Here is a 27,632-nt window from a genome sequence, read left to right as displayed (position 1 = left end):
TCCGCTGGTTTCACTTGAAGACTAATTGACTGAATTGTGCAAACTGTATCCACGTCATAACACCTCTCTTCCTCGTCAAAAGCATTGTCCGGCGCAGCTGGTAATCGACTCAAAACATCGGCGTTTTGGTGTTCCGTTGTTTTGCGATACTCAATTGTGTACTCAAATTGGTTAAGGAATAAAGCCCATCGAGCCAATCAATTTGCTGCCAAGCTTGGCACGGCTTTATTCGGACCAAAAAGACTCAGCAATGGTTTGTGATCCGTCACCAGTATAAATTTCCGACCGAACAAATATAGGTAGAACTTTTTCAGTGCAAATATAATGGCCAGGGCCTCCTTTTGAATCTGGCTGTAGTTTCTTTGACTCTCGGTAAGCGTTTTTGAAGCATTTGCAATAGGACGCTCGCTTCCGTCTGGGTACCGATGAAATAGGACAGCTCCAATTCCGACATTTGAAGCGTCACAAGATAGACCAACAGTGAGCTTGGGGTCGAAGTGAGCTAAAACATTATTGCTTGAAAGGAGCTTCTTCAGTTGGTTGAAGGCCTCCTGTTCTTTAGTTCCCCAACTCCAATGTCTTCCTTTTCTCATTAATTGATAAAGAGGCTCAGTAATCTTCAAAAAATTTGGTGGCAGAAATTTCCCATAAAACTGTACTGCCCCGAGAAACGATCGTAGTGAAGAGACGTCTTTTGGAGGAGGCATCTTTATCACATCGTTCACCTTTTTTCCTTTCTCCACCCCATTTCGGGAAAGGGTGTGTCCCAAGTATTCCAATTTCTCTCGGGCAAACTGGCATTTTTTCAATCGACACCGCAGACCCTTCTCGCTTAGACGCTGGAGCAAACGTCGAAGATTTCGCAGATGCTCTTCGGATGTGGAGCCACTGACCAAAATGTCATCCAGATACATTGCAACTCCGGACAGGTCACTTGTAAGATCATCCATAACGTTCTGGAAATATCCAGGTGCCGAAGAGATGCCAAAAGGCAAGACATTCTGCAACAAAACTCCACGGTGTGTGCTGAGAGCTAGTCTTTTACTGCTTTCAGGAGTCAGCTGGATCTGGTTGTAGGCGTCTGCCAGATCAATTTTCGTAAAACATTGTCCATCTCCCAATCTCCTCATCAGCTGCTCGGGGAGCGGCAACGGGTGTCGATGGGCTTCTAGTTGTTGATTCACCGTGACAGAATAATCACCACAAACTCGTATTTTCGCCCTTGTTTGACCAGGTAACAATGCTTTACGAACCGGTACAACTGGTGTTCCCCATTCATTGCACTTGGCCGGGGTCCATATCCCTCTTGCAATCCCTGCATCGTAAGCTTGGCTTAGATCCTCTTGCAAGGCAATGGGAACAACAAGAAAAGTTACCTTCGTTTTCTCAGAGTCATTTGATAAGGACCGGTACCTCCAACTTCGGTGTTTCTGGTGCATCAACGTTTCTGAACACTCTGTTAATAGATATGTACGTCACCTCCGTCGGACCGTGCTGTTGCCTTTTCTTGTTGCAAACCGATTGTAGATGACCTCTCCGTTTGCAAAAATTGCAGATAGCTTGCTTAAAATGGCATTCGTCAGCAAGGTGATTCTTCTTTCCACATCGGTAGCATGCAGCTCCTTCAAGTCACAGGTACTGGCATCTTGACGAATGCGTGCTGCAAGTTCCTGGATCGATTCCCCCGGCTTTCGCTTCATTTCGCTCCAAAACTTAAATCTTTCCCTCACCACGAAACGCTTGGGGTCATACTGTTCATCCACGAAAGCTTCAATATCTTCCATCTTCAAATCGTTTACTTGAAGGGGTGGGGTACTCTGCGATGCCAGGTTGGCCAGAAGCTTGTACACTGTACCAGTTTGATTCGTCAGAAAAACTTGTGCTCTTCTTGCCTATGGAACTTCGTGAGCCTTGAGAAAAGTGCAAAACCTGGATAGATAATCCTGCCACAATTCCGTTGTGGAATCGAAAGCGCTGAAATTAGGCGTGGCCTGGGGTGCGCTGATATGGGTGGCAGAAATACCTTCACCTTTGCGTAGAAACGTCATCACAGCTTCCATCTTCTCTTGATGGCGTCGTTCCTGCTCTTGATGTCTCTGTTCCTGCTCTTGAGGTCTCTGTTCCTGCTCTTGATGGCGTCGTTCTTGTGCTTCTTGCGCTGCATGCTGAGCTTCCATCTGCTTCTGCATCAATTCGAAAAATTTCTCCATCGTTGAGAATATTCTTCGACTGCGTGAACTCGTTCAGTACAAAATCCGTCCTCGTCGCCAATGTTGTATTCTTGTATTCGATAGAAGCATCAAGCAATAGCACATACAAATTAAGACTGTCCGTTGGGTAATACAACCGTGGTTTTATAGGGAATGCGGCTAATCACATTCCTGTGCAATCAACGTTGGAATGTTTACAGGGTGCGAAATCATACGATACAGGGTACGAAAATTGTTACACTTCAATGATCACAACAGTTATCACATACTGAAAAATGCCAAAGTGATTCGAAGCACTCGGACTGGGTAATAGTATATGGATTGCCAGCATTATTCCGTTGCACAGAGCTGATACATGTATCTTTAAAATTGAATCTCATTGACAAAAACAGTGTGCGGTGGAGTTTCAAACAGAAAATAGAATTTAACTCACCGTATGATTTAATTGAAGACGACTTTAAGGTTAGATGAAGTGATTTTTGAAAACTGAGTAATGTATTTTTTGCTTCATAATTGGACTCGTGTACCACTGTCAAAGAAAAGCAAAATTGTGAGCAATTAATTATCTTCAGTTTTCTTTTAGGAAACGAGCTATCATTTTGGACTTAGTCAATGTTACTTTTTCAAAATGAGTAATAATACAACATATCGTGTATCAGTAACACCTTCAGAAATTAGCAATCGCCTCTGCAAAAGAATCTGAACAAACAGTTAGAACCAACAAGTCTAAAAGGAAACCTGTGGCGTCGCACAGCATGCCTTCTGCTACATGTGCACAGCTTTTCCGCGAAATAGAAATCCTATGGAAGCACTGACGCACGATGCCAACCGACGCATGACAAAACCCATTGTGACCACACAAACAAGGTTTGCGTCTCTAGCCCTGTTTACATGGACGTCTAAAGCGGGTTCGCGGCACGCTTCTTACCCGCTTCCCGCCATTATCAGAAAAAGCGTTACGCATCACAGCCCAAGCTAGTTCGGAAGCGGTTTCGGCGAAATAGCTTAATCGGGTGGGTTCGGCAGCTAGTTCGCCCAACTAGCTTCTTTCGCGAACCAGCTGTTCGAAAAATTTGGCGGCAAAATCAAGTTAGGTTAGGTTTGCTTGTTGATGCTTTTCGAAGATATTCTTTTTAAGGTTTTAATTTGTGTGCTTGGTATTAATATTTATTTCATAAAAAATGACAAAAATATTGCGAAAAAGTCCAGTAATTTGGAACAACGAAGCAATAATACACCAGTTGTTAAAAAGTGTTGAAGAAAGAAAAGTCCTGACTCCCACACTTCTTCACACAAACACCCAAAGCATTCTTTACTCAATCTGAAATGGGTCAACCACTGGGAATCATTAAAACCGGGAACTATAACATTCCACCATTGTCCTGACCTAAAACAAACGAAAATAACATTTAACTTAACCAAGATACAAAACTATGAATGCAAAGCGAAGCACAGTATTCCAGTAAGCATGAAGCTTGGCCCATAAATACCACCAATATCTCACCTCTGTAATCGCCACGGCCGTCCAAGTCTTCGATTGTGAGAAAGCAACGCATTGACATGTAACAACAGCAAAGCCTTTCTTCGTTTGCACCGTTTTTGGTAATTATGAAGTAAAAGTAGAGCCCTAACTTCCAATAAACTATCTGTTACCGCCATATCCATTTTGCGAGAACCGAATTTCGCGCGCTCATGCAATTTGAGCCCCGACGCTCGCTCGTTATGGTCTGTTAGTTCTTCACGGCTCGATGCCGCAAGCTCGTTCGCAAACCATTTCATGTAAACAGGGCTAGTTTATGCGTCTGACTTTCGGAGGCGGTGTAAGTGTGATAACCAGAAGAAACTGCAAAGATATGTGCGTTTCAAATTTTGTCGGTGTGAAAAACGTTTTGTCCATTGTTGACCAGTGTCTCTTGGTTCATTCAAGGATGAGACCACCGTTGATCAAAGGTAAGTTTTTTTCTAAATTGTGGATGCATTTAATTATAAAATCGTCCTCGCAGTACTCCAAAGCAGTGCTTCCCAACCAGTGGGTCGCGACCCATTGGTGGGTAGCGAAGCTATTTCAGGTGGGTCGCGAAGCATTTCTAAATGTTACAGTTTTCTGTTAGATCACGAAATTAATGCATTATCATCGCGTAACTTCGTTTGGTCATGTCTCATTGTGGGTCGCACAATAAAACTTACATTAAAAGTGGGTCGCGAACTGAAAAAGGTTGGAAAGGAGGGCTCTAAAGGGATCTGGTTCGGAATCGTAAGTACGTATGTTTAAGATATCGGGAAAACTTCAAATTTCACAACAACAAACATGACGCCGCACCAAAAAGTACGCCAATGTGACGTCATACATAAAGTTACACGCTTTCAAAAAAACGCACCTACCCCGTCCTATTAGCGGTTCTCGTGTAAGAACGTTTGATGCCCTACTACGACACGTTCAGCAACGAAATAACAACCCTATATTTTTATTTTACACTTCTGCAGCGTGGTTTCATACAAAGTAAGCAGAAACTAAACAGTTTTAGGATTAGGGGTAAATTAAGATATAAATTTTAACCCCGAAAAAGGTTTCATTGTTCTCCTTCAACTCTAGTTCAGAACAACTTTATTGCTGATGTACCTTTTGACGATAATCAAATGCAAGGCAATTACATGACAAAGTGTAGATTAAGGCCATATCTTACATTAAATGTTAAAAAATTGGGTTTTAGAAGTTGTCTACCTTCATGCACAGTTTCGCTTGTCTGCGGCAGTTTTGCTTGTATGCAAAAAGCAATTGGGATTACTATTGCTTAAATAAATATAAAAAATTATTGCAGCAGCAATAAGACAGCCAACAGTAATTTTTTGTGAAGTACAAACAACCCTAGAGTGTATGCCAATACAGGTATGAAACATCTTGTTCTGAATGCATTGTGTAGAGGTTGGTGATTGAATTGGAAATAAAGTGTCCTTTTGCAATTAAATTTTTCACAAAACAAACCTACAGTTTTTCTTGCTTGTTAATTCTAAATAATGTCTCTAAGGTAGTTGTCATGCAAGTAATTTTGACTAGAGTCTATAGATTAGTGGTGAGACTAACACAAAATCAAGAAGAGGAAAATTTCTTGTGATTCAATTTTTCACACAAAAAGTTTATACTTTTTTCAGTCGGATTTTAAACAACACCTGACTAAAACTCCTGGAAGTCATACTAAAACTGCCAAAAACACGTTTCCAGCCTGTGTATGTGTACTCAATCAACTTTATCACTGGCACCCTATGGATAAACCATTGCTACACATAATTTCCTTCAAAACTTGCAAATAGCACCAACTTTTAAGGAAATTCTTGGGGTGCCACAATTTTGTTTGGGCAGCAGTTATGCTATTCCATGCATTAATTGAAATGTGTTATGTTTGTGGTTTTGTTGATGTTTCGGAGATAAGACACTCGTAATAGGTAATTTATATTTTGAATTAAAATTACAAGAAACTTCACCATATAGCACTTGTTTTCATTAAGCTCTTGCACATGGGTGTGGCACCACTGGGCAACTATTCAGGTGGTACAACTTAATTGTGAAGCTTTTTGTCAAGAAAAAGATTTTAAATTATTTCTACTTTCAATTTTGTATAATTTTGGCAAAGTTCCGGAATAACTGGATTTGGAATAACCAAGTTTTACTCTATATTTATAATTTGTTGTCAGGATATGAATTGTTGCAACATTAAAATCAATCCAGTTAGGGATGAGCCAAATGGACAAAGATTCGGGTTCATGCGAATCCGAATAAATAGAAACATTAGTCATGCGAACCCGAATATATTCGTATGTAAGTGTAACGTCAATAATAGTTGGTCGTTTGCATCATGTGCGCAAGTATGTTGCTTTACCAACTGCTGTTTTGCTATCATACGACGAATAAATTGCATACAGTTGATTTCTGTAGCCTTTGCCGCTAGTGTTGAGGAAAAACCATACTTGATTGACATAACTTAATAAAGGTGTTATGTTATGATTGACCAAATTAATCTTTGAACAACGCAGGACTTCCGTTCTTTTGTTTTCAAGTGCGCTTCTGTATTTTGGTGACGAAAACCCCTGCTACGAGCAGCACCCAGAACTATAATACGATGTTAGACCAACAGGTGCTACATACGCAATAGTGTTTTCGTCACGTTTTGTTCATTCATGGTGATAAACTAATAGCCAAAACAACTACACCAGTTCTCGTGGCATTAAAAGCGGTGTGCTACCGTTATTGGTCATGCGAAAAACCATATTATGCCATAACCATATTATTGCTTCAATAAATTTTCGCATACGAATCTTGCACTATATTCGGGTTTGCACAAGTATGAAATATGTGCTGATATTCGGCGAATCTATTCGGATTCTGGTTCACTTTGGCACATCCCTAAATCAGATACATTATTGTTTCATAGGTTACATGCAAGTTAGAAATTCATCACTTTCGCAGCACAAAAGTCATAAAGTTAAAGCAAAGTATGATGTTGCTATAGTTGGAGGAGGACACAATGGTTTAATTGCCGTGAGTAATAATGGTTTCCATTATTTGTCAATGAATTTTTTGCAAAGACTAGGCAAATTTTCAAAATTAATGTTGGTTGGTAGTCTGTAAGTGCAATTCATGAACTCCAAATCAATTTAGAAAATGTTTTACAAATCTGCATTTAGAAACCCAATTCAAAACTGAAAAGTTAATCCACACTCAACAGTGATGCTTGTTCAACAGTACAATGTTGCGTGGGCCATGGTTAATAATGGAAAATTGGTATCACAGTGGGAAAGCATCTACATGGACAATTTCCATGTTTTATGTGTGTTTTAGGTACCAACGTATTGTTCTTTAGAGTCGAGAACAAAATGTATGTTTTTAGTGGCGACGATGTTGCAATGGCAAGCGGTTCTTGTGTGGAAAGTCAATTAGATTTTAGTGGTTGAACCTGTTAAAAAAAACTGTTAGCACATGCAAATGTGCTAACATACAAGACCACCGCATGCAAAATAGTTTTTATTTCTATGTTTTCTTGATAATGCATGCCCAGATTTAATCCCTTTTAGGGTAACAAATATATTAAAGCCTTTCTTTCAAAGTCGTGGTAATAAATGTTCTATAATAGCATTAAGCGGGATTCACACCTGACACAGTTTTCGTGCGGCGGGGGATTCACACCAGCCGGCGTCATGCTGTGACGGCATGCTTTTCTTGCTCGAAGTGTCTGACCGCATAGTAAAATCTGATTTAACTTTTCCGTCAGCTGCGATGAACCTATCTTTGTATATAGAGTGTTTGGTGATAAAATATCAGAAATTAATTAATGGATTATTATTGTTGTTGACAAGGGCGCAAATTATTTTATTATTATTATAAACAGTTCTGTTTGCAATGATCATTCATTTTTGTAAAATAAGGTAATTTTTTAGTAATCTGACTGTATTATTTTTATTATTGTGAAACTGACAGTTTAACATAAATGTTACTATTGCACTATTGTGAATTACTATTGTGAATCTAAAAAATATTTTGGCAAAGATAACAATTGATTTTACGAACATGCAATTTTGATTTGTTAAGTGTGACACTTGATCACAAAGACATTTGCCAGAAAGTCACCAAGAATGCAGTATGGTTCTGAATCATATGACTTACAACACTCTCCAGGTGGTTAGCATTTGTGTCAAGCAAAGTCTATTTAAAATATTTCTGTGACTTTGGTGGTGTCAAGCACATTCTACAGTTTTCCTCCAGATTCAAAAATCCTACATTCAAGTCAACCAATATCCTGTTATTATATGTGTGTGTGGCAGTTTGTATGTGTCTTTTCCTTTGTCTTCATTTTTCATTGTCACAATGATTCAATAAATCCACTTTACACAATAAAGAATCATTTCATGGTTATTAAATGTTCTCATGCTTTCTTCTTCTTCATAATTAACTACTATGCTATAGAGCAGTGGTTCTTAACCGCCGGTCTGCGTCAACTTTCCTGCCAGTCCGCCAATTACAATATTATATCTCAATGTCGCCTTGCAGAAACTTTATGAGAACCGCATTTAACATGTATGATATCAAACAGACAAACAATAAATCTCAATAAATTGAATTTTTCATACTTCTTTTGAATTGCATATTTTTGTTGTAATTACATTTTGGGTTTGCAAGTCCACCGGTTGGCATAAATTGTTTTGAAAGTTTACCAGTCCGCAAACTTAAAAGGTTGAGAACCACTGCTATAGAGTATAACTATACATAGTTAAATCACAGTTTTGGAACTGTTTATGTGTGTATAGTGCCTTTTAGCGGATGGTTTAGTTTTGCTTATGTAGGTAATCTGCCGGTACGTTTTTGGATGCAATTTATGCATGTTAGCGCAATTTGTATTCTGAGTAAAGGCACTATAAGTTTTCATTACCTCTGTCAACCTGGCTTATTATGCATGGTAGTTTGGGGCCTATGATGTACACATTAAATTTAAATATAATCCAAATGTTACACAGGCTGCTTATTTGGCTAAGAATGGTCATTCTGTTGGCCTGTTTGAAAAGAGACATGTTCTTGGAGGTGCAGCTGTTACTGAAGAAGTAGTTAAAGGATACAAGTTTTCTCGTGCTTCATATGTTCTCAGTTTGCTAAGACCAAAAATTATCCAGGACCTTAAGCTAGAGGTACTACATATTATACTGAGATGTGTGTTCTTTCTTCATTACTTTGAAAGCCTAAGTTTTTTTGTATAATATGAGCAGAGTTATGGGCTTAGCCTGATTGAGCGACAAACATCTTCATTTACACCAATACTTGAAGATGGAATAAATGGAGAACCACCAAGGTTTTTAATGTTGTCGAATGACATGAGGCTTACTTGCCATGAAATAAGCAAGTTTTCTCAATCTGATGCAAATGTGTGCTTTATTCAGATGTTAAAAACCAACATGAACTATAGATAATGTTCTTAGGTCTACCCTCAATATGAGAATTTTATTGCAAGGATGGGGAACATTGTTGAATTTTTATTGGACACACAAGTGTCTTTAAATAAAAACACATCATTTAGGCAAATAAAAGATGCTGTTTCATTGCTTAAACTTGGTGGGTAAGGAAATACAATAACATCATTTTATTAAAGCTACTTGTCTCCTTTATCCAGGAAAAAAACTTGGAGCAGATGCACCTTTGTTTTATGAACTGGTAACTTCCCCAATTTCAAAGGTGGCAATTTTATGGCATTTCAAGATTTTTTGTATAGCTTGTTTTCCTGATTTTTTTGTAAACCTTCTTTTTCAGATTCTTTCATTATGGTTTGAATCTGAGCCTTTAAAAGCAACTCTTGCAACTGACGGTGTGATTGGTGCAATGCTTAGTCCCTTTACCAGTGGAAGTGGGTATGTTTGAAGAATAAACTTAGAAGGATATACAACCATTGGTTTTGATCAATAACAAAGTCTCAAGAAATCATACTCCCATTGCTAGCAAACCCTAGAAAAATAGCTAGGGGTAGTGATGCACGAATTGAAAACCACTAATATAGGCCCTTTTGTAAGCTACCATTGTGCATAATTATGGTTTTAGCAGTACTGCTCCAGACGTTTTGTCGATCTTTGTTCACTACACAAACCATGTTTAACAGTAGATTTGGCAATGTTTTTTTTAATTTAGATATGTCTTGTTACATCACATGATTGGTCAGACTAAAGGGAAAAAAGGAGTTTGGGCTTATGTTCGGGGAGGTATGGGAGGTGTAAGTAGTGCTATTTCAGACTGCTGCAGAGACTTTGGAGTTGACATGTTTGTCGAAGAGGTAACATACTCTACAGTTCTATATTATATTTTTTTTATTTACAGTTCCAATGTGTATGTTTGTATTTTAATGTTGACATGCAAATAGTTGTGATGCTGCTGCTGCCAGGCATAATGCAATGTAATGCAGTTAAAACAATGCTATTGTTTGCCTGAAGGGCCACTATTTTGTGACTAAACATGCAAATTTAATAAAAATAAAGCTTGCCTTTTAAATTTTTGGAAATTATTAAAAAGTGCTAAATCTGACAAACTTATTGCCATGAAGTGGGTATATTGAATAAATGGATCTTGGATAAATTGATGTATCCTAAAATGAGAGTTGATTTTTTAAGCATTTCATCAATGTGACACTATTTCTACTAATTTAACATTTGCATTAATTGCACATTGTTTCCTATCTCCCAGAGAAAACCTGCCTAACCTGTGAAAAACCCAGACTGCATACCCCAGTGTAACATTTCAAAATCACTCAGGCATACTACTGCGTCATACAGTACGTCTAAGTGACATAACAATGCTATTAGAACCGCATTCTTTCGGCCATTCTTGGTAACTTAGTTGTTGAGGTGTGTGTTGTATAGTATAGGGTGCTCCGAAGTTATAGATATATTGTAGTGCAGTAAAGTTAATCGATTCTATTTGAATAAGGCAATATAGAAAATAAATAATTTAACTAAAAGAACTGAATCTGGTTTACTGATGTCTTCCTGGCTCAAAACTTCGGTGAGCAGATTTTTTCGCTTTTAATTGTAACATACGGGTAACACGGTTTATCAATGCTTTAAAGAAAACCGTGTTCATGCACGTGTTCGTTTTTTGTCCATGTGCAGTGTATGGTAGTGATTAGTGATACAGCCTAACCAAATTCTCACTGGTTTGACACAAAATTAGAGTTTTGTTAAACTAATGAGTTAAAACCGATATTTTGTGATTGCAAGACACATCCGACACAAATACATTTATACTCCACTGAACCTCTACAGCCAAGCAAAGATTTTACTTGCCTAACCTAGGAACAGAATACTAACATGGTTCCTTCGTATGCTTAGTTTATCTGTCTTTTTGGATGCAAAATAAACAGATTGTGATAAAGTTTTTTTTACAGGAAGTTAAACAAATTGCTGTGAATAATGAAAAGGTTGATGGAATTATTCTTCAATCTGGCAAATTCATTGGGGCTGATTATGTGCTTTCAAATGCCACCCCCCATGTCACATTTAACACCTTACTGGAGAAGGGTGACTTGAATGACCCAGAATATTTGAATAGAATAAATCAAATTGATTATTCATCACCTGTGACTAAGATAAATGGTAGGCTTTTCGTTCCATAAAATATTTTTTGTGAACCTGCTATATTTTTTATTGATCACTATTTTTTTTGTATGAAGACATGCCTGCAGAAACACAAAAATTCAAAGCATTTAAGATATAAATGTGAAAGTTGGTATTATTCAAAAATATTTTGTTCCTTTTAAGGACAGTAATAACCTGGTAAATTGAAAATAATTTTTTTATAGTTGCAGTTGACAAACTTCCAAATTTTTTGGCAATTCCCAACAAGAATAATATGCCTGGGAAGCAGCATGAAGGAACAATTCATTTAAACTGTGAAAATATAGACATGATACATGATGCTTACATTGATTGTAGGCAAGGAATTGCATCCAAAAAGTATATAATGACTTTATTAATGTGCTTGATAGTCGCCTAACAAGTTGTGAGCTCCTGTAGCTCAGTTAGTAGAGCGTTGGGCCTGGTTAGCCCAGGGTCGTGAGTTCAAACCTCACCGGGAGCTTGATTTTTCAGATATCGCTCTGACTTGTCGGGAAAAATGGCTGATCCAGCTTGGCTGCAATGCCTTGGCTGCGAAGCCTTGTGAACCTTATGATTAGAATATCAGAGCTGTGATCGCCAAATATAAAGGGCCTGCACAGTGGGGCGATCCTGCCTTGCTTTGCGGAAGCATGGTATTACTTGTGCGTTGTCTGATTACGGTGGTGGAGATCCTCTACGCATGTGAAGGTCTCCTAAAAAGTTGTGCGTACCTTGGCCACAATATACCCTGTGAAGCCACTGAGGTCATGTAGCTCAGTTGGTAGAGCGTTGGGTCTGGTTAGCCCAGGATCGTGAGTTCAAACCCCACCGGGGCTTGATTTTTCAGATCTCGCTCCGACTTGTCAGGAAAAGTGGCTGATCCAGCTTGGCTGCGAAGCCTTGTGAACCTTATGATCAGAATATTAGAGCTGTGATCGCCAAATATAAAAGGCCTGCGCAGTGGGGCGATCCTACCTTGTTTTGCGGAAGCATGGTATTACTTATGCGATGACTTTATTTATTTTGTTTCAAAAGTAAACATTTATGTAGCATACCTGTAAAAGTATGTAAAATAAAAGTATTTTGTAGACCAATGATTGAAATGTGCATACCAAGTGCTCTTGACAATTCACTTGCCCCTGAAGGTCATCATGTGTTATCATTATTTACACAATACACTCCAATTCAGCCCAAAAACAAAAACAAGTGGTCAGATGTGGACAAGCAAAACTATGCATCAACTGGTGGGAAAAAATTATGAGGGTATAAAATTGTAACAATCTTTACTGCATTTTTATTCCATAGTTTTTGACACGATAGAGAAGTATGCCCCTGGATTTACATCAAGCATTGTGGGTGCAGATGTTCTTACCCCTGCGGATTTGGAAAATATATTTGGACTCACAGGAGGGGTGGGTCTACTGTGCAAACAAAATTCCTTAAATTTGTCTGTAATTTGTCAATATATGGGTGTGCAAAAATATTTCATACTTCGTAACAGCAGTGAAGTTAGTGGTTAGGGGTGAATTCTTCTGGTAATTTTTTCACTATTTTTAAAAGAACATTTTTCATGGGGCGATGACTCTTGATCAACTGCTTTTTACCCGGCCAACATCTGTGAGACCTTCATATGAAACTCCAATTCAAGGTTTGCTTTTATGTGGAAGTGGAACACACCCAGGTAAATGATTATTAGGAAACGTTTTATGAAGAGAGACACTGACAGTGTTTTGACAGAAAAGAATGAACTCCACACTTAAGGTCACAGTGACAATACAGTCAGAAATAAGCCCAAAGGTGCCATGACCCCCGCAAAATTTTAGTTATTTAGTGGCAATTTGTGCTAAGACAATGGGAGAAAGTGTTTCATACACTCATCAGCGCTGTTGTGATTGATACGAGTAAAAATTAAAGCTGTAAATAACCGGGAATGTCAGTGAAGTGCCCCCCATTGTGTGAAATCTGTCTCTCAAGTGCATTAGATTTTTCTTTAGTACGTATTATGACACCACAAAATGCCTCGTGCTTAAATTTGCCATTGTTACTAAAAATGTTGCATTGTTATGAAAGAAGTGTTATTTTCATTTGCACAAAGATAAGAGACCAAATATCTTTTTTTATCCTGTGGTCAGATTATTACAATAGCATTGAATTTTCTCAAGTGTATACTCATTTTTGTTCTGCAGAACAAATTCCGTTTGGAAAAACATTGTGCAAATGTGCAGAAACTTACAGGGCTACCGCATGCAAATTTTTTTGTATATTTTCTTGACTACATCAACACACACTTAATCCTTTTTGGCACCAAATTTATTCAAGTAAAAGAAACCTATGGCGCATGTATTACCGCAAAAAATCGCAATCGAGTTTCTATGATGCAATGCGTTAACGTTTATGTGTCCATTAGCACAAACATTGATGTTCAGATTTTCTACAGCTTTGAGCCCAATTTACTGTAATTTAGCAACGAAAAATATAGACATTTTCCCTAAAATTTTGGACCCCCCCTTCATCCCAATTATGGATTAGTGGCCCCCAAGGAATTATATAAATTGGCGCTTATGATTGAGCCACCTACCCAAAAAAGTTTGGTGTGTATTAAGTGTGCACTGATAGTTATCACCTGGCCAAGCTATAGAGGTTAACCAAGTGTACCACCAGCACCTAAAATTAATTTTTCGAAAAGTGTTGAAAACTGAAAATAGGATACCACCGGGTGTCATAATGAAATATGAATCTGACGTTCTTATGGTGAAAAACAACAAATATACACCTTTTTTAAAAAGATTGTATTTTCTGACGTTTTGCCTGTACGAACGGCTAGACTTCTTCAGAGAATTAACAAACACAGTAGCGAACCCACGGGCAAAGAAATTAAGGGACGAAAAAGTACATTTCTTTGTCCATGGCTTCGCTACTGTGTTTGTTTTTTGTCTGAAGAAGCCTAGTCATTCGTAAAATACAATCTTTTTAAACAAAAGGTGTATATTTGTTGTTTTTCACCAGAAGAACGTCAGAGACATATTTCAGTATAAGTGTTGTTCAAATTTATGCCCTAACACATGGATTCTGTAGGGAGATTCCTTACTGATAGCGATATATGGAAATTCATCAAAAATGTTTTTATTTTTTGTGGATAAGAAAATGGCCACAGATTCTTGAGCATTACTTTGGTACAGTGCTGCGCAAACGGTATGCTGCGCAACACTGAGATATTGCAAGTCAAAGAGTGATTTCATGCCAAATCACCAACCCATGAAGCATGACATTTTTGGATTTTGCTCAAAATTGATACACTTGCTAAAGTCCAAACACTCTCACATTGATTAAAATTTCGTTGATATTGACCATGTACTTTTCAAGATGCCATACTTGTAGGATTGATCCATTTAGTGTTTCAATCACTGCAGTTGGAAACTCAAACTCTTCTGTTTCAACACTGCTGCTAGTGGATGAAGAGGCTTGCTGATTGCTGATTTTTCACATTACAAGAGTCGATATTCGCTAGAAATTGAAATTTGGATGAGATTGTTGGGACTTATTTTTTCCAATCTCCACATGACTAGTTGACTGAAACCGCACTAAATAAATGCTGATACACCGTCAATTGATTTTCAATCAGGATTCTAAAATTTATTAAAATCCTACTAATTTCATAGTAAGTTTTATATTGATATGTACATGCATCAATCCAACAATGAACAGGTGTGACAAAATGTTGCTTGTTTTAATCACTTTTAACTGTTACTAGAACAACTTTGTGTCCACGCTTCCAGTTTAGAAAACCTGTTTTACTTTTTGTCAAAGCATCTTCAGTTCTACAAACAAAATAAACAGAAAAGACAGTTAAATGCTAAAAATGATCAAACGATAAAAATGGCCGAACAGTAAAAACCTCTGGTGCTATCATACTGGACTGCGCTCTGATCAGATGTTACGAGTGACCTACTTATAAGTTCATCACCACAGGCATCCATTGCTTATTCAGGTGAAACAACGATAAAAAGATTATAATAAAGAAATAAAATGAAATGGGCGGTGTTCACGTAACCACGGTAAAATTAATTTTTGAATGTTGATTTTTGCGTTTAAGTTTTTGTGCCGTTTGTCCTCGTATATGTCCAGTTGGTCCATGGGCGGTTGTTGTAAAAACACCACAGAGTAGCATTCAGCTAGCTTTGGTCTTTCTCTGAATTGTGGATGGTGGTGTACTTCGTAATGGCGAAGTAATGCACTTTCGTCACCCGTGGCCCTGGTGTAAAAGTTCGCCACATTTTTCGATTTCGACGCTATATGCTCGCCACAGTTTTTATTGTGCACCAGGCCTTGCCGAAGTTGATAATCGCGACGTTACAGAATAAAGGTTGTGGAGTACCGCTTTAAAGATAAAAATCATTTTCCCAACATATAAAAAATGACTTGATAACTTTTTTATTAGTAGTCCTCAAAACAAAAATAAAGTCCTATAGGTACATTTCAAATGCACTTACACAAAAAATATGCAATGGCAAAAAATCGACCCTGGGAAAACAAAGAGAGATGGAAAAACTACTAAATGTCTTTTAAGGCATGTATATCAAAACAACACTACAGCATAAACCAAGACACAGGCGATTTAAACTTAAAAAAAGCTTATTTTTGCAATGAAAAAATGAAACGATTTGAGAAAAGTGAATATTACTTTATTGTGTTCAAAAACATTACCTTATTATAGTATTCTGCAATATTGCTTTGTCGTATACTACAACATAGCTTATTTGTATGCTACAACATAGCTTTTTTGTATTCTAAGCCATTGCTCTTTTTTAACTACAGTAATTTTTTTGGTGTGCAACAGCACTTCATTTGTATCCAATGGTTAGGATAAAGTAAGGTCACCATATTGTGGAAGGACATGATAATTTGTGTAACATGCAGGAACATTGCTTGTTTACTTGTTTTAAAAAATCTAAATAAAACTAAAAAACGCAGAAGTAATGCCATGCTTTCGCATAGCAAGGCAGGATCGCCCCACTGCGCAGGCCCTTTATATTTGGCGATCAAAGCTCTGATATTTTGATCATAAGGTTCATAGGCTTCGCAGCCAAGCTGGATCAGCCACTTTTCCTGACAAGTCGGAGCGAGATCTGAAAAATCAAGCTCCCGGCGAGGTTTGAACTCACGACCCTGGGCTAACCAGGCCCAACGCTCTACCAACTGAGCTACAGGAGCTCAGTGGTTTCATGGGGTATATTGTGAGCAAGCGCATAACTTCTCAGGCGACCTTCACATACGATCCTCTACGTGTACCTTGGCCACAATATACCCCGTGAAACCACTGAGCTCATGTAGCTCAGTTGGTAAAGCGTTGGGCCTGGTTAGCCCAGGGTCGTGAGTTCAAACCTCACCGGGAGCTTGATTTTTCAGATCTCGCTCCGACATGTCGGGAAAAGTGGCTGATCCAGCTTGGCTGTAATGCCTTGGCTGCGAAGCCTGCCTGTCAACCTCATGATCAAAATATTAGAGCTGTGATCGCCAAATATAAAGGGCCTACGCAGTGGGGCGATCCTGCCTTGCTATGCGAAAGCATGACATTACTTCTGCGTTGTCTGATTACGGTGGTGGAGATCCTCTACGTATGTGAAGGTCGCCTGACATGTTGTGCGCTTGTCCACCAGTGTACCTTGGCCACAATATACCCCGTGAAACCACTGAGCTCCTGTGGCTCAGTTGGTAGAGCGTTGGGCCTGGTTAGCCCAGGGTCGTGAGTTCAAACCTCACCGGGAGCTTAATTTTTCAGATTTCGCTCCGACTTGTCGGGAAAAGTGGCTGATCCAGCTTGGCTGCAATGCCTTGGCTGCAATGCCTTGGCTGCGAAGCCTGTGAACCTTAAAACTGAAAAACTTTTTTTCTCACTGCAATTGTGGTTTTGCAGGTGGAGGTGTCATGGGATCGTGTGGCCGTTTGGCAGCATTACGGGTGTTGCAAGAGTCGCACCGTTTTGGAAAAATTTCTTTCTAAGTAAACTTTGCATTAATTGTAGCAATAAAATGTGTAGGTTTGTTCTGTGTTATGTTGGGATAATATGCCTTTGTTGCAAATTTGTCAATATATATGCAGAATATGGAATATTTTCATCATTACAATTGAAGATCATAAGTTTGTTGATTCTCATATGTTTTTAAGAATTTTTTGCTTTTTAAAATTGTGAATACAATTAATTATGATTTCCAACTGTGCAACTTGTGTACGATATATTTAGTCCCTTTGCATAAAACCAATTGGATGCACTACAAAAATATGTAATTTATCTATTGTTTCAAACAAAGTTAGGCCAAACTTGCAGTGACTGGGTGCAATCTTGCAAGAACGGGAAACCCCAATTTACAGAGAAAGGAATCTTTTAGGAAATTACATTACGTAAGCTTATTTCACAATTAATCCAAAAAAATGAGTTTGGAGGTCATTTGTCGTCATACATTATGTGACAAGTTGTACTAACACGTAAAATCTTTGAAGTTACTTACACCTAAGGAATTTAACTATAGTTTGTTCGAGTATGCCTACAAATAACAACGATTGCAACGGAACACCATTCTACGATTTTGAGGGTGCAGTCGAACGATACGATTTGTTTCATGGAGACGTTTGAAACGAAAGAATCCAATCATTGACGCACGTACAGTAGCTGACAACCACGTCGCTGTTCTTTTTTTTATTGCCATACATGCTACAAAAAAATCGCCTGGCCTTAAGGCAGCATCTCACAATTAAATCCTAAAAATTGAATTTTAGAGGTCATTTGCCTTCGTGCACCCGGTTACAGTTTCTCTTGTTTGCCAAAAACAATTGCCGGGTCTGATGACTCATGAAGGGTACTGATATTGCTGAACAGAAAAAAAATTGATTGCAGCTGCGTCAAGCCAGCACACTGGGGGGTTTTGCAAAGGCTAACTGCTAAATTATCAGTCCTAGGTGGGGTACAAACAGCCCTGGGGGCCCCCAAAACAGTTACAAGACATCTAATTCTCAATGAATTGTGTAGAGGAGGGTTGGTGGCTTCACTTATTGGCAAATGGAGGGTACTTTCTGTGATTCATTTTTTCACAAAACAAACCTACACTTTTTTCTGCTTTTTTGGCCAAAATAATGGCCAACAGAGGGTCAAAATGCCCCCGGGGGAGCAGTCAAAGTAGTTATCTCGAATATAATTTTGACCAGAATTCCTAGACAAGGGTCGGGACTAATAGAAAATCACAAATTGACCATACTTTCTGTGATTCATTTTTTCACAAAATCTACCTCAATATTTGGGTAGTTGTTCAGCTACATGTTCAACAGCACCCTCTACAAATGTACTGCCCGACTCATAACCCTGAAAACCATTTTAAAACTCCCCCAAACACGCTGAAAATCGCCCTGGCTCATCTGCGCTCATTCAACCTAAACACTGGCGCCCTTTCATGACCCATTGCATTGTTACACATAATTTTACTCTGTTACGCAGGAGGGCATTTCCCAACCAAGAAAGTCTTTTCCATAGAAATACAGAGATGCGGCCTTAAGCCAACGGGGGGAGGGAGCTAGAAAAAGAACGGTAACGAAGCGAAAAATCGTGTTGCTGTGTCGAACGCTTACGTGTCGTGAAAGCAAGTTACGTTGTTCCATTTTTGATTTATATTAAAAGGTCGCAAAGATAGTACTGTTGTACCATGAACAAGGCACGACACGTATTTCGTGTTTAAATTTAAAAAAAATGAACCGTAAACATGGCAGCCAGCAAAGGCACAAAGAAGACAGCTCTCTTAAGTATTGGAATACATGATTAGTGGAATTGTATCGTCTGGAACACAACCGCATCACAAATTCAACGTGAGAAGGTGGATAAACTGTTATCTTACGTTGCGTACGGTAGCTCTATGGCGGGTGCGGTACATCCTGCTGGCACCTCTTATGCCGCAACCAATGTTGCATCCTCAGAGGAGGCAGACAAAGTCGATTTGTTACCCGTTACATCGACATGTATTCCTTTTCTTTTAGACACTAACTGTTTTTGTACATTTTGATCTACTAATGAGAGCTGCAGGCAGGGTGTATACCCGCACTGTTTCGACCTGTAAGGTCTCATCAGTGCAGCTGTTGAGGTGGCACTGTGCTAGCTGGTAGTTCTATTACATATAAAACTAACAAACATTTATTTTTTGAATGCACCCAAATTCAGTCACTTCGTTTCTTGGTTATTTCAGTTCTTAGAGCACTTATGCCACAAAACCCCTATTATTTCGATAATCCGACGTATTTACATTTTCCCCAACTCCTTAACGATAATACACCCGAGCACTGATTATTATTTTAAACACCACCCTTACCCACACAATATGGAAAACCCGAAATAAAGTTAAAAAGAACCCTAATGTTGTAAAAAATAACTAAAAATCTGACCCAATCCTTCCAGCAATCTATCGACTTTTAATATCGGTTACGGACAAGGCCAGGCCCCCTCCTAGAGGTGGTACGTGCCAAAGCCGTAGATTTTTTAAATAACTAAAATGGCCCTCACAGAATGTACCCCTACTTAGCGTTTTCTTCCCCTATAAATTGTAATTCTCCACTTTTATATGTGTTCACTTCTAATTAGCGTAATCCTACCACTTTTTGTATCGCATTTTTTTTCCTGTGTGTATTGTAGATACCTGATCTATCCTTTTTTCGCGCTAGTTTCATTTCGTTGACTTGTTTTTCGTTGGGCACCTTCTAAGTGCCCGAATAAAAAAAAAAGTCAGACAAATTCGACAACAAAGAAGAACCCCCAACAAGACAAGAATCCGAAGAAGCATTCACTACAACAGACGACCCCTCCTCATCCGATTTTTATACATCTGACTCTACCCCTCCCACATCCACACCATGTTCAATACCCAAACCAATTTTCGTAGAACACCCATCCGAAATCACCACGATGAAGAAACAAGAAATCCCAACAACTTCAACCACATACAAGGTCTTTAAAACCAAAAAAGTAAGAAGAGCAATTCCCCAGACGCACAAAAAAAATAAGTGCTGTGAAAAAACCTTCCCTATCGACAAATTTATGTACGTGTGTAGTTGTGACTGTCTTTACCGGCTATATAATGCCCGTTAGATGCTCCCCGATTCGTGGAGCGGAGAGTCACACGAGTGAAAGGCGCCTCCTGAACTTCCTCCGAAAATATTCGCAGTTTTTTATTCGGACAAAGAAGACGGTTTTTATACAAAATGCATCACAGCAACAAATGCCCTTTAAATGTACAATCAATATAGGCTCACCAACTGTTTTCGGAACCGGCATGCAAACGAATAAATTGCTGGTTCAGTGTTACGCCTAAACAAAGATGCAATGTATGGTCACAAATCCCCGCTACGACGTTACACACAATGCTTACCAATTGTTGTGACAACAAACCACAAACCGCTTGATTAAATGTCACGAACACTCTAAAAATAAACAAAGCAGTGTAAGTAACTTGTCTGACTCATTTACTTTCCAAGGTACAACGAATGGCATCTTAAGCCATTGCGTTCAAATAGCAATCAAGGTTAACGATAATACAGTTTATCCAAAACGCATAAGCAACTCACCGATCATTAAGCCCTTTGCAACATAGAACCGTGCTCAATGGAAGTCAGACACAAAAAAGGACTTAACCACGTTTTCAGTTCAACAAAACTACCCGTTAACTGTTACGTCACAAACTGCAATAGACTGCAACAATTATAGCAGTGAAAGGAAAAAAGGCACAAAAATAGAAATCAGGCAATTGCTGGCAAATAAGTTGTAACAGGCTATGTGACTGCGGCCTGTGGCTCACCCACCGCGACTATAATGGTTGCAAGGCACCCAATTGTAATATACTCCATATCCGGTGCAAATGTGGGATCTATCACCCAAAATAAAACTTGTGCTTGTGGAATTAAATACCCACAGGACCTTAACACAACAGTGTAGTGACATTGGTTATATTTTTTCCTTCTTCTGTATCGCAATCACCATGCTGGCTCTGCCGCCTTTCAGTAAAAAAAATGAATCCTCAGAGGACGATCACTTCCTTTTTGATCGCCAGGGTGATGTCGAGGCAAGATTTAATCCTGGGCTAAACTGGGAGGTAATCTACGCCCTCTTAAGGAAGATGAACTTCAATATCAGCTACTTGATCGGAATCGTTCTCCTCACAAATGGGAAGGTAATCTTTTATGCACCAAATGTGGCACAAGCCAAGAGGTTGGCAAGGTTGATTACGGACTCTTCGTCGGCGGTCTATCTACGCTAACGCCTGGACCAACGACGAGGAGCGAGTAGTTATGAACTACGTACCACCCAAAGTTAAACAACAGCCAATCCAGACACTGCTCAGCCGCTACGCGCTAGTGTCAAGAGGTTGGAGATTACATGATGAATACAAGATCAGTAACGGCAAACGTGCCTTACATACTCAATCATTCAATACACCATCCAATTTCAGCAAGGGAGCTAAAGCCCGGTCAACAAATCGTATCTGCATTCCACCCGTCGCAGCCACCCTATTGCAACCACTGCAAAGCGGACGACCACAATAAAGCTGAATGCCATATTCTGGTACAAAAGGAACGCAAGAGGTATGCCCACAAAAAAGATCTAGAGAGCGGTCCTAGCAAAGAGCAAATGAATGAAGCCTCCAACTCTGCGGACTCATCTTCTTCGGATGAAGAAACATCTTATACGGCCACAAACACTGTTGAAGAAGGCTCCTACAAAGCGCTCACAGAAGCTGCACATTCCTCTTCGCGTGTATTCGTGCACGTATCGATGGCGTATATGCCAACACCAATCCGCAACCTGCCAAAACTGCAACCATCGGTTGCTGATGCATCAGAAGATATGGATCCAGCGTACCTCAACCTGTAGTAAGATACTCTACTAAGGATCCACCGATCCCAACAAGTTTAACACCCTACAAACCGGTATCAGGAAGAACAAGAGGAAAAAGAGATGTCCCAACCCCAGATGCAACAGACTCCACCTCCGGTGTAACTGCGACCGTTTCTAGCGACCGCTGAAACCTGTCCTTGCGGGATTCGAACACCCGAAAAATTTAACACAACACTATGATTTATCGCAATTTTGTTTCCGCCGTATCGCAATTCTGTTAGTGTGTAAAATTGTTTTGTTTATTACCCCTGTTGCTTTCAATTCGTGGCCGTATATTTGTTTACGTTTGCCCAAATAATAATAATAAAAAAAAGATAATCGGTTGTAAGTTGCTTGATTATTGGAGTTAAATTTAAGGAGTGTTTACGTTTTGCACAAGTTCAAGTTACGTCGCTGCAAAAAATTTTTGCTCGTGGAGAAAGACCGTATTTGATCCTTTGTGAGAAGGAAAGTCGGCAAGAAACAAAAACCGGTGACGCATTCATAAGGTTGAATGAGCAGGGAACTTTCCAGTCAGCTAGCCACTTGGTGCTGGGCGTGGTCAGTTAGTTGAAAAGCATGAAAATGTTCAAGGGGGTGTAGTTAAAAATTAAATCACAGAAGTATAGCCTACATTTATTTGGCCCGCCTCTTGGCTACGCATTCAGGTCAAAATTAGTTGCAGGATAGTCGCTTAAGGCGCCTGCAGGACGTCTGACACATGTGCAAAAAGAAAACGCTCCGTGTATTTTATCTCCAACAACTTACGACGAACGAGTTTTGCAAACTTTTAAGTAGGTACAAACAAATGACGAACAATAAAACATACCATATATCACAACAAGTGAACGCTCAATTCCGCGACGAGAGCTATGCTTTGATTGCGTACCTTTGTCTTCTCCCTCTTTCCATCACCATTTTTGTTCAGGGCCAATGCTATATATGAGTGATAAAAATTTTGAAATTCACGCAATGTGTGACATGCGCTGCATCACTGAAACCAAAACCGAAGCAGTGAATTGAAAGTTGATAACTTAAATAGTGACTGCCTAACGTAAATTTATTCGAAGTCGGACCTTTGTGCATCTTGTATTGGTGAGTTAAATATTGTCTGTTGTGTTACATGTGTCACTGTTCGTTAATATGTGTTTGTTTTGTTTAGTGAACGTGTCACAGTTCGTTAACAGTGCCGCAGAATAAAAGGATACTGTTCTTTGTTGTCGGTGCGGTCAAACCCCTGTGACAAGGTTAGCTGCCCGTGGGGCCTGTTAAGTTAACCGTGTTGCAGTGGTATTGGACACATCAACGCAACAGAACGCTCTACATTATTTTTTTTATGTTGCTCAGTATACCCTTGGGCTCTAAAGGGTTGGTAGAAAAATATATTTCGCCGTGAAAAGGGCATCATCAGTTTCTGCAAAGTGTACAAACAACTAATTACAAGCGAATGTTTGCCATACAAGGGACAGTACCTTAATAAAAATTAAAAAATGCAAATAAATAACCTGGATATGTAAGAAAAGAACTGAATACTGACTGCCAATAAAATTCCAACAGAAAATGTATCGCGCAAAGCCTGACAAAAGTCTCGAGCAAGGCCAATATCTGAACGTACACGTCACACGATACGCGACGCCAAGAATGCAACAAACCGCAAAGAAGAAACACACCACAAAGAAGGGAACACTAGGTTCGAACTTTTGAGCCTTTAGGCGCACAATCATTGTATACTGACAGTGCCGCACAACCTTGACAACATAAAACGCGACAGCAAAACAACAAAAGCAATCGAAAACAAACATGAAACACACATTGCAAATATACTATTTGTATGCAGGTGTGAGCATACTGTAAGAATTGGGGTTGTTGTTTGTAGATTACGTGTTAAGCTGCGATTGAATTGTTTCCAGACTCCAGATAAACCAAACTTGGGTTAGTTTGTTTATTCAGAATACACCAAGACACGAACGAAGATATGCGGGAATACAGACGTTTGATCCCACACAAGGCACGCCAAAATCTAGAATGAATAAGCGGGTGATCCCACACTAATCCAAAGCCCAGTGTAGAATAATTTCAGACCACAAGACCACAGAATTTATACACACTCAGGTAATGCGATCGCGTGAGACCACGATGCGATAATTATATCTTACGAGCGATTCACATAGGCTGTTCCAGAAACGGGCGTTGATTCCTGGCGGTACAAAATCTGCAAGTCATTCTCATTACATCATTGCATAAACGTAAAAATACTCTGCACGTTGATCAGTGCCCGTGTCCTGTGCAACCACACAGCATAGTCTCCCGATCAAAAAAGTCAAAACTTGTTGCCCACATTCGGACGGAAAAGGACAAAAAACACATTTATTTAACGAAAAGTCACACGTGCAAAATGGACAAGTGCAGAAATCGCACAGTTACATACGTTGTGCAACCGCAAAAGCAACACTGGAGTATCAATGTTTTCCACTGTATAATAAAACTTGTACTGAAAAAAAAAAATTTTTTGTCGAAACGTCACATACTGCAAAATGACAAGTGCTGAAATCGCAAGGTTACATAAGTTGTGCAACCGCAAAAGCAATACTGGAGTACGAGTGTTTTCCACTGTACAATAAAACCTGTGCTGAAAAAAAATTATTTTTATCGAAAAGTCATATACTGCAAAATGGAAAAGTGCTGAAATCGCACAGTTACATACGTTGTGCAACCGCAAAAGCAATACTGGAGTACCCGTGTTTTCCACTGTACAATAAAACCTGTGTTGAAAAAAATATTTTTATCGAAAAGTCATATACTGCAAAATGGAAAAGTGCTGAAATCGCACAGTTACATACGTTGTGCAACAGCAAAAGCAACACTGGAGTACCAATGTTTTCCACTGTATAATAAAACTTGTACTGAAAAAAATTATTTTTTATCGAAAAGTCATATACTGCAAAATGGAAAAGTGGTGAAATCGCACAGTTACATACGTTGTGCAAACGCAAAAGCAATACTGGAGTACCAGCGTTTTCCACTGTACAATAAAACCTGTGCTGAAAAAAATTATTTTTATCGAAAAGTCATATACTGCAAAACGGACCAGTGCAGAAATCGCACAGTTACATACGTTGTGCAACCGTAAAAGCAACACTGGAGTACCAATGTTTTCCACTGCATAATAAAACTTCTACTGAAAAAAAACATTTTTTATCCATAAGTCACATACTGCAAAATGACAAATGCTGAAATCGCAAAGTTACATAAGTTGTGCAACCGCAAAAGCAATACTGGAGTACCAGTGTTTTCCACTGTACAATAAAACCTGTGCTGAAAAAAATTATTTTTATCGAAAAGTCATATACTGCAAAATGGACAAGTGCTGAAATCGCACAGTTGCATACGTTGTGCAACCGCAAAAGCAATACTGGAGGACTAGCGTTTTCCTATGTACAAAAAAACATGTGCTGAAAAAAAATATTTTTATCGAAAAGTCATATACTGCAAAATGGCAAAGTGCTGAAATCGCACAGTTACATACGTTGTGCAACCGCAAAAGCAATACTGGAGAACCAGTGTTTTCCACTGTACAATAAAACCTGTACTGAAAAAAATTATTTTTATCGAAAAGTCATATACTGCAAAATGGACAAGTGCTGAAATAGCAAAGTTACATAAGTTGTGTAACCGCAAAAACAATACTGGAGTACCAGTGTTTTCCACAGTACAATAAAACCTGTGCTGAAAAAAAATATTTTTATTGAAAATTCATATACTGCAAAATGGAAAAGTGCTGAAATCGCACAGTTACATACGTTGTGCAACCGCAAAAGCAATACTGGAGTACCAGTGTTTTCCACAGTACAATAAAACCTGTGCTGAAAAAAAATCTTTTTGTTGAAAATTCATATACTGCAATCTGGATAAGTGCTGAAATCGCACAGTTACATACATTGCGCAGCCGCAAAAGCAATACTGGGGTACCAATGTTTTCCAGTGTACAAAAAAACCTGTACTGAAGAAAAATATTTTTATCGAAAAGTCATATAATGCAAAATGGACAAGTGCTGAAATCGCACAGCTACATACATTGTGCAACCGAAAAAGCAATACTGGAGTACCAGTGTATTCCACTGTACAATAAAACCTGTGCTGAAAAAAAATATTTTATATCGAAAAGTCACACACTGCAAAATGACAAGTGCTGAAATCGCAAAGTTACATAAGTTGTGCAACGGCAAAAGCATTACTGGAGTACCAGTGTTTTCCACTGTACAATAAAACCTGTGATGAAAAAAATTATTTTTATCGAAAAGTCATATACTGCAAAATGGAAAAGTGCTGAAATCGCACAGTTACATACGTTGTGCAACAGCAAAAGCAACACTGGAGTACCAATGTTTTCCACTGTATAATAAAACTTGTACTGAAAAAAATTATTTTTTATCGAAAAGTCATATACTGCAAAATGGAAAAGTGGTGAAATCGCACAGTTACATACGTTGTGCAACCGCAAAAGCAATACTGGAGTACCAGCGTTTTCCACTGTACAATAAAACCTGTGCTGAAAAAAATTATTTTTAACGAAAAGTCATATACTGCAAAACGGACCAGTGCAGAAATCGCACAGTTACATACGTTGTGCAACCGTAAAAGCAACACTGGAGTACCAATGTTTTCCACTGCATAATAAAACTTCTACTGAAAAAAAACATTTTTTATCCATAAGTCACATACTGCAAAATGACAAATGCTGAAATCGCAAAGTTACATAAGTTGTGCAACCGCAAAAGCAATACTGGAGTACCAGTGTTTTCCACTGTACAATAAAACCTGTGCTGAAAAAAATTATTTTTATCGAAAAGTCATATACTGCAAAATGGACAAGTGCTGAAATCGCACAGTTGCATACGTTGTGCAACCGCAAAAGCAATACTGGAGGACCAGCGTTTTCCTATGTACAAAAAAACATGTGCTGAAAAAAAATATTTTTATCGAAAAGTCATATACCGCAAAATGGAAAAGTGCTGAAATCGCACAGTTACATACGTTGTGCAACCGCAAAAGCAATACTGGAGAACCAGTGTTTTCCACTGTACAATAAAACCTGTACTGAAAAAAATTATTTTTATCGAAAAGTCATATACTGCAAAATGGACAAGTGCTGAAATAGCAAAGTTACATAAGTTGTGTAACCGCAAAAACAATACTGGAGTACCAGTGTTTTCCACAGTACAATAAAACCTGTGCTGAAAAAAAATATTTTTATTGAAAATTCATATACTGCAAAATGGAAAAGTGCTGAAATCGCACAGTTACATACGTTGTGCAACCGCAAAAGCAATACTGGAGTACCAGTGTTTTCCACAGTACAATAAAACCTGTGCTGAAAAAAAATTTTTTATTGAAAATTC

At 38.8% G+C, this 27,632-nt stretch overlaps 1 protein-coding gene and 1 non-coding gene across 5 annotated transcripts; both read left to right on the top strand.

Moving 5' to 3' along the window:
- The first annotated feature begins 3,997 nt into the window (after positions 1 to 3,997).
- Positions 3,998 to 17,544, top strand: LOC145896087 (pyridine nucleotide-disulfide oxidoreductase domain-containing protein 2-like). 4 transcript variants are annotated; one of them, XM_082984924.1, is made up of 16 exons: positions 3,998 to 4,160; positions 6,638 to 6,744; positions 6,891 to 7,033; positions 7,094 to 7,878; positions 8,715 to 8,882; positions 8,961 to 9,116; positions 9,171 to 9,303; positions 9,362 to 9,423; positions 9,499 to 9,596; positions 9,871 to 10,012; positions 11,120 to 11,327; positions 11,534 to 11,687; positions 12,420 to 12,574; positions 12,636 to 12,742; positions 12,891 to 13,011; positions 17,245 to 17,544. In XM_082984924.1, the coding sequence occupies exons 4-16, from the start codon at positions 7,843 to 7,845 to the stop codon at positions 17,328 to 17,330; spliced, it is 1,626 nt and encodes a 541-aa protein (XP_082841050.1). In that variant the 5' UTR covers positions 3,998 to 4,160; positions 6,638 to 6,744; positions 6,891 to 7,033; positions 7,094 to 7,842; the 3' UTR covers positions 17,331 to 17,544. The 4 variants fall into 4 exon arrangements, with proteins under 4 accessions (XP_082841050.1, XP_082841049.1, XP_082841048.1 ...); XM_082984923.1 differs by having other exon boundaries at positions 6,891 to 7,878; XM_082984922.1 differs by lacking the exons at positions 6,891 to 7,033; positions 7,094 to 7,878 and adding an exon at positions 6,240 to 6,340.
- Trnat-ggu (transfer RNA threonine (anticodon GGU)) lies at positions 17,025 to 17,098 on the top strand. The gene has a single exon. It is a non-coding gene; the product is annotated as a tRNA-Thr (tRNA).
- Positions 17,545 to 27,632: the final 10,088 nt, after the last annotated feature.

Source organism: Ascidia mentula, chromosome 3 (assembly GCF_947561715.1).
Source record: "Ascidia mentula chromosome 3, kaAscMent1.1, whole genome shotgun sequence".
In the NCBI taxonomy this organism is placed as follows: Eukaryota; Metazoa; Chordata; class Ascidiacea; order Phlebobranchia; family Ascidiidae; genus Ascidia; species Ascidia mentula.
Note: the sequence above shows the minus strand (reverse complement) of the source record. Positions and strands in the feature narration are given on the sequence as shown.

Bases quoted from the DNA above. Each gene is read 5' to 3' on its own strand.
- LOC145896087 (XM_082984921.1), top strand. From the start codon at position 4,007: ATGCGTCTGACTTTCGGAGGCGGTGTAAGTGTGATAACCAGAAGAAAC. The intron at 9,424-9,498 runs GTGGCAATTTTA...CTTCTTTTTCAG, and splicing joins TAACTTCCCCAATTTCAAAG to ATTCTTTCATTATGGTTTGA. The intron at 11,328-11,533 runs GTAGGCTTTTCG...ATTTTTTTATAG, and splicing joins ACCTGTGACTAAGATAAATG to TTGCAGTTGACAAACTTCCA.